Below are 7290 nucleotides of genomic sequence, written 5' to 3'. Positions count from 1 at the left end.
CAAAATGATGATCATTACACTGCTTATGCTTGCTAACTTTGCTCACACAAAATCTTTTCCAATGCAGCATGCGCCTCGGGAAAACGTATAGGTAACATTCACTAACATAACAAGACAAGAATCAATCTGCTTAAGTCTAGGAGGAGTACAAAATCCTTTTAAAACCTGCCTAGTAAGGTTGCCAGTATGGTTGCAAGAAGTTCAAGGGAATGTGCTGCATGAATTTATCTAACCACTCTGAGTCCATCCACAAAAAGATACAAAACACGCAGCAGAAATTACACAACCTAAAAGAAGAAGATGGTTGGGGCATTGACGAGTGGTTAAAAAGCCTAGGTCTTGGGGGATGGATTCGAACCGTTATTAAGTATGCTATTATGGTGTTAGATATATTCTTGTGCTTAGCTTTATTGCTACCTTGCTTGATAACATGCTTACAAAATTTTATTCAAAAGACTATTAGCAAAGCTTGGCATGCCACTCTTCTAGCTCAAAAAGAAAACGGGGGAAGTGTAGAGAGCCTGGTGCAGGAATAGCTGGAAGAAAAAGGCCATAGTCAGATCAACTTAGTAAAGCTAGCAAAGTGGGCCTCAGTCTCACGGATACAGTGTCCTTGAGATAGGGAAGGCACGCAGAATTGAGAAAAACATGAATGCCGAAGTGCTTAGCTAAGCCGCACAGCTAGACCAATGATGAGCTCAGATTTTGCACTATGCATGAGCTAATTAAGCACTGTATTTAATCGCCACTCTGCGTATCAATAAACGAGACTTTGCTGATGACCGAATTGGTGTCCGCGTCTCCCTTCTCCGACAAATACTCACGAAATGCATGCAGTCAATTCCTTCAGACATAAGCGATTGTCTCAGTCTGACACTAAGTTTTGACTGAGACACACCAAAGCTCCATCAGGTGTTTTAAAAGCAGCAAGGGGTTACAATCTAAATGTTAGGAGTCAATGGGAGGGCTCTAATACACTTTGGAATGTTTGGTCTCTGTATACAACATTCTGGTTTGCTTCTATCTTGTTTTTTCTAAGTATTTTCTTCCATGTAGTAGCCATAGAAATAGGCAGGAGTAATTGGTAAGACCTCAGGGATTAGATCTGCCTATCTTTACTGCCCTTCATTTCCACAGGCCTAGAGGACACCTTTGCACAGGGAACAATTTCCCCACAAGCTCATCTGAGTGCAAACCAGCACACCTAATGCTGGAGGCTGCGCTTTTATTTCCTGCACTGCTGCCCTTTCTTTTCCAGGTTTGGGCCATGCCCATTCCAAACAGAAGGCTTCTTCTGAACACTGGGATGAAAGGCTCCAGGGTATTTTGGACAGGGACACAGCAGTAAAGGCAGAAGCCTCAGCTGCAGTGCTGAATGGATCCACAACAGGAGAGTGATGTGTCAGCCAGCGTGCCTCTGCTTTTATCACTCCCAGGAGGAAGCCCCAGTCATCCTCAATGGGACACTCATGGGCTGTTGTGCTGGATGACATCCCCCAGTCCTGTCTGGCCTTCTGCCCCAGCTCATGCCGATGTTCAGTCCTGGTTCTCTCCCCACGGGTGTGCCTGTCCTGCTATGATTGCCCTCACGAAGGTATGCTGGTCTAGTTTGACTCATCTCCATTTTGGGTACAACAAAACCTTTGCACTTTGCTTGACTGGATCCTCGTCCTTCCACACAATGCTCCCGCCCTGCTGCTTCTGGCACCGTGTGTCCTCAGCAAAGTCAACAGCTGATATTGCTCCTTCGTGTGTTCCTGCCTTGTGAGCTCTTGGAGCAGCAGCGTTTGCAGGGACACATGAGAAGCACAAATTTCTGAATGACTCCACACTGGTGTGCACAAGCATTTGTGTATCTGTGTTTGTCCATGAGTGATCCTTTATATGAAGGGAATTCCCTGACTATGGCGGCAGGGACACCGAGCACTGCTCTGGCCCTGCACAGCACAGAGCAGCAGCTTCCCAGGCCCAGAAGGAGCCTGAGCACAGCTGAGAGCTGACGGCAGTTGTGTCCTGTCCCTGGCCGTGCCAAACGTCCTTGTGTCGCTCGTTGTGCTGCTGCTGCTGGCAGAGGCGGGGGCTGAGGCCGGCCGGGGCGGAGCTGGCGGCGTGCGAGAGGAGGCGGCACGGCCGCAGCAGAGAGCCGGGGCTCAGGGCCACAGCGATGCTCGGCCGGCGGAGCGGCGCCATGCGGCGGGCTCGGGGCGCGGGGCTGGCGGCGCTGGCCGCGCTGCTGCTCGGTGCGCGGGGGTGGCGCCCAAGGGGCCGCGCCCGGGGCTGGGCTCATCTCGCACGTTCCTCGAGGCTGCTCTCCTCTCTGGTTGCTTCATACACCTTCTCTTACGAACTATTCTCCTGTTCATCCCTCCCTCTTCTCCATCCCACACTCTCAGAGAAATCTCTGGATTCGATTCTCTGCAAAACCAGAGCTTTTTTACATTTTATGGGGTCTGTACGTTATCCCTTATCTCTTACTCCTTCTCACTTTTATGTCTTTAGGTGCTTTCTCCCACCTCATCCTTTTCTCAAATACCCCTCTGTAGCGTCGTGCCGTTCACGGTTTCACCTCTCCACGAACGATGAACATACACTTGTGTTCCTGCTTATCATGAAATCCTCTGGAAACAGCTTTCCTCACCGTCTCTGTACATACGCGCTTTCTTCTATGCAGCAGGGCAATGTAGGATTTCAGGTTTGTCCTTTTCTTCCCCCGGCAGTGGTTTCAGCCAGAGCCCAGGTGCTGCAGGAGGCATTCCTGGAGACCACCGAGGGCACCGGAATCAACATCAGCTGCTCACACCCCAAAATCCAAACCAGTGATTACATCTACTGGTACCGTCAACTCCCGGAGAAGGGTCCTGAAATCATCGTGAGCGCTCACAAAGGGTTGAGAGAGCTGCCGGAGATTGCAGGACAGCTGTGGGTGTCGGAGGATCGGCGTTGGAGCTCGCTGTGGCTCAGGCGGCCCCGGCGCGGGGACGCGGCCGTGTATTACTGCGCGCTGGGGCCACGGGCAGAGGAGCCGGGGCTGCGGCCGGGCACGAACCGCCGCGGGCGGGGCCGGGCGGGGCCGGGGGCACAGCGCCGCCCGCGGCCAGCAGGGGGCGCTGCCGCTCCGCCCGCCGGGCCCCAGGCGGCTCCGCAGCTCCTTCGTGTGCCCCGAGCCCGCGCACAGCGACACCGCACAGCCCGGCACGGCCCCGACACACGGCTGCCAGCCTGCCTGCTGCGGGACACAGCCGCCACACACAGCCCCGCCTGCCCTCGCTCCCGAGACGCCCTCTGCCTCTCACCAAACTGCTGCGCCCGCCGCCTCTGCCATCGCCTTCGGCCCTCCGCCCACGCCTCATGCTGCTCTCAGCCCGCTTTGCAAAGCAAACAGCTGCTCCGGGACAGCATCTGTGCTGGCAGCTGACAAAGCAGCTGCACTCACAGGCAAACTGGGGCTCATTCAGCTACTGCTGTCACCTCATTCGGTCATGGCATGAGAGGGATTGCAAGTGACGCTTTCTGAAATGGCAAAGGAATCCTCATCTCTGTCCCCGCAGAAATGTCTCTGTTCCAAAGTGGAACGTGCGTAAGAAGTAGCATTCTCACCTAGATGTGTAAGGGAGGTGTACTTTGAATCTCAGATGATATTTCAAATAGTTCCTCTGCATTTTCTTCTTTTTCACAAGTTTCCCCAAACACACATGTGTCTGCATTCAGCACCTTCGTGTAGGACTAGGACATATAGGAGGGAAAAGAATAAATCTCTTGAAGTACACAAGCATTTCAATTTATCTTATACTCATCTTCCACCCTAAACTTGATTGGTCCCTTTCCCTTCACATTAATAACCTCTCAGGCAGGCTGAAAAGCACATGTCAGGATTCAGGAATGTTGCAAGTGTTCGGGAGAGACACATGAAAGAATGAGCTGCACATGAGGTTCCTCTCCTGAGAATCGCTCTAGAGACCCCCATTTCCTCTGGCGACAGGAGCCTCTCAGCATCTTCAGGAAATCATTGGAATGAGTAAGTTCAGCAAAGACCACAGGCAGGACATGTGAAAGGCAGGAATATCTGGTTCTCTAAGGCTCAAATCACGCCCATTTTCCTTTCCGGGGAAGAACAAGGGAAAGGGAAAGCGATGAGGGAAGGCCACAATGACACCAATGTAGCACTAGGTAATAAGGGAATGAAAGGGGCAGCTCACAACTCATCAACATTTAATTGTTCAGCCTTGAGTAACCAGCGGCTTTGAATTGGCTCAGGCTGAGCTTTGTCAGGGGTAACGGGTTAGAGATGATGAGAGAGGACATGGAAAGGAGAATCTGCGGTGATGTTGCTATAGGGTCAGCAAGGATTGTTGCAGGTTTCTCTTCTCAGCACAAATGCAGAATTCTCATCTTCCTGTACATGTCTTATCATCTTATCACCATTGTGAAGCCTAAGAAGTCACAACCATTGAAGTAGCTGTTAGAAGGGAAGACTAATCCTGTTCTTTCACCTGGAAAATCTGTGACAATTTCAGGATCCTCCACTTCTCTAGAAACCTCCTTGTAAATCATGGAGCGCTACAATACCTGCAGGAGAATGTTCCTATTGCACCCATTATCATTATTTGCCTCGCTGTTCACATTGTTCCAGGAAATTTCCTTTGACAAACGCGTTTTAGAGAAAACCAAAATAACCAGTATGGGATCACTCTGGAGTTGATATGGAAAAGAGGAGGGGAGAGAGGGACCTGGGAAAGAGGCATTTGTCCCAGGAAGATGAAGAAGGGAACAGGAGAAGGGGCAGAGACAGAGGAGTCCCCTGTTCACAGACGAAATTGCAATGAGCCCACACAGGTGAGAAAGCTCAGAGGGGAAGGAGCCGCTGAGCTCGCAAATGCCCAGCACGGGGTGTGCAGCAGAGCTGGCGATTGCAGCTGGGGAGGGGAGGACTCCACTGCGAGCTGAGCGGGAAGAGCCCCTTGCCATGGCTGAGGCCCCAGAGGCACGGAATGCTCCCAATGCCACTGGCTGAGGGACAAACGGCGGCTGCTGCTGGACGAGCCACAAACGCAGCAGGAGCATTTCAGGCACGCCAAGGACAGGCCATTGCTCTGCCTGCTCCCGCTGCTGCTCCCTTGGCTCCCGCACAGAGGCGTTTCCGGCACCTCTGTTCTCTCGCCGCTGCGACGTGCTTTCTGACTCTTCCTCACTCAGCAAACACGCAGCTTGCTCTCGCCATGCACCTCGCACATCTCATCCTCACCGTCTTGCTGGGACAGCTCCTGGGTAAGTCCTGCCTTCTCTCTCAACCACTCGTCTCCTTCTTCCTATTACTTTCCTCAGGAAATCCTCAACATCCCGTTCAGGAAATTCGAGAAGATCGCTGATTAGAGGAGAAATGCTAAGAAAAATCTGCTCCTCTTTGTGATTTTGCATGTGTTTGCTCAAAAAGCACTTGGATTTGTAAAGGAAAGAGGAAGAGAGAGAAGAGAATCCTTAGAGCCTCTCTCTGTCTTTTCTCTCCCCTTCAATCCATCTCCCTCTACCCCTCTCTTCTCATTCTCCTGCTGTCACCTCACGACATCTCAGCTGCCTCTACTGTCCCGCATTGTTCCCATTTACATGTAAATCGTCGGATTCTGTCAAACCTGCCCCGGCATCTCAAGTTCTCATACCACTGACATTGACAGAGTGTCCCTTTCTGCCACTAGGCTGACACAGCTCTGACACAGCTTTCAGTGATCGACCTCTGGGCTGGCAGCACAACTAGGGATCCCTCTTTCCAAACTCAGCATTGTGTGTACTCAGGGATCGAGGAGACCTCAGACATGACAGGGATGGGGAAGCAAGATAAATCCTTCTGCTGAACGTCGGTGGGCTCCTCAACCTCCCTTCGAACACAGAATTCAGACTGTTCTGATGTCGTCTGAACGGTGAAGCAGGAGCAGGGACCCAGCCCAGCTCTTGTCACGATCTGGCTGTGCTGAGATCTTGCAAACCCTGCCCAAAATCACTCCCATCTGTGTGTCTGCACATCTCAGGACTTCCCTGCAGGGCAGACTGCTTTCTCCACTAGGGTTTTGCACCCAATTTGCTTTTCCTGCCTCTAGTTCTTCCCTATGGAACTATTGACATTGACTTTCTTCCAGGCACCACGGGGCAGATCACGGTCACCCAGGAAGATGGACAAGTCATGGTCAAGCAGGGACACCCCTTCCACACCACCTGCAAATACCAGATCAGTGGTTTTACTGCCTTGCTCTGGTACCAGCTGCAGAAAGGCCAAGCCCCCCAGCTGGTCTCCTATCAAGCAGGGACTGGCCCCAAGCACAGCGGCCGTATCACCACGCACCTGAACACCACGGGGAAATACAGTGTCCTGAAGGTGGAGGAAGTGGAGCTGTCTGACAGTGCCTTGTACCTGTGTGCTGTGCAAGACACCCTGGTGCAGGGAGCTTCCTCGGCTGTGCAACAACCCAGGGGAGGGAGGGCACATGTCAGAGCAAGGTAGAGGACGGAAGGGACTCTGATATCCCCAAGATGCTCACCACAACTTGCAACCCATGTGTGCACAATGGTCTGATAGTTTTCACTATGTGCATTATGTCGTTTCCCTTGGGAAAATATTCTGGACAATATTAACTAATCTCAGCATTATGCAGTCTCTAAGTAAAGAAAAATATCCCCTTTGCATACCTGGGACTTTGTCCTTCCACACTCCTCCCATGCTAGTTAGTCCCCACATGTTCTCAGCACAGCCCGGGGCTGGTTCTGTGTTCCTGCCCTGCGTGCTCTTGCAGCAGCCCCGTTTGCATGGACACACGTCAAGCACAGATTTGTGGATGGCTCCACACTGCTGTGCACGAGCCTGTGTCTGTCCGTGTGTGTCCCTCATCGCGAGGGAATTCCCTGACTGTGCCAGGGACACCGAGCACTGCTCTGGCCCTGCACAGCACAGAGCAGCAGCTTCCCAGGCTCAGAAGGAGCCCGAGTGCAGCTGAGTGCTGACGGCAGCTGCTCGCTACAGATGTGTGCAGGGAAGAGGCGCTGAAATGCAGCCCCTGTGGGCCGAGCCCTCCCTTTCGTGTCCTTGCAAAGCTGACGCTCCTCTGATGTGGATGGATGTGCTTGCGATGCAGTGTGGGTGGTGTGTGGGACGGGACCCAGCTGTGTCCTGTCCCTGGCCGTGCCAAACGTCCTTGTGTCGCTCGTTGTGCTGCTGCTGCTGGCACAGGCGGGGGCTGAGGCCGGCCGGGGCGGAGCTGGCGGCGTGCGAGAGGAGGCGGCACGGCCGCAGCAGAGAGCCGGGGC

The 7290-nt window shown here is 52.9% G+C and overlaps 1 protein-coding gene across 1 annotated transcript; it reads left to right on the top strand.

Annotated features, from left to right (window-relative positions):
- Positions 1–2188: 2188 nt before the first annotated feature.
- LOC148221125 (uncharacterized) lies at positions 2189–7081 on the top strand. Its single transcript, XM_088179461.1, has 4 exons — positions 2189–2240; positions 2718–3038; positions 6090–6381; positions 7078–7081. Exons 1-4 carry the CDS (start codon positions 2189–2191, stop codon positions 7079–7081), a joined length of 669 nt encoding a protein of 222 aa, XP_088035587.1.
- Positions 7082–7290: the final 209 nt, after the last annotated feature.

Source organism: Sturnus vulgaris, chromosome 27, assembly GCF_052056855.1.
Source record: "Sturnus vulgaris isolate bStuVul1 chromosome 27, bStuVul1.hap1, whole genome shotgun sequence".
Classification (NCBI taxonomy): domain Eukaryota; kingdom Metazoa; phylum Chordata; class Aves; order Passeriformes; family Sturnidae; genus Sturnus; species Sturnus vulgaris.
The sequence above is the reverse complement of the archived record's forward strand: the minus strand, read 5'-3'. Positions and strand labels throughout refer to the sequence as shown.

Bases quoted from the DNA above. Each gene is read 5' to 3' on its own strand.
- LOC148221125 (XM_088179461.1), top strand. From the start codon at position 2,189: ATGCGGCGGGCTCGGGGCGCGGGGCTGGCGGCGCTGGCCGCGCTGCTG. The intron at 2,241-2,717 runs GTGCGCGGGGGT...TTCCCCCGGCAG, and splicing joins GCTGGCCGCGCTGCTGCTCG to TGGTTTCAGCCAGAGCCCAG. The intron at 3,039-6,089 runs GCACGAACCGCC...TCCTGCCTCTAG, and splicing joins GGAGCCGGGGCTGCGGCCGG to TTCTTCCCTATGGAACTATT.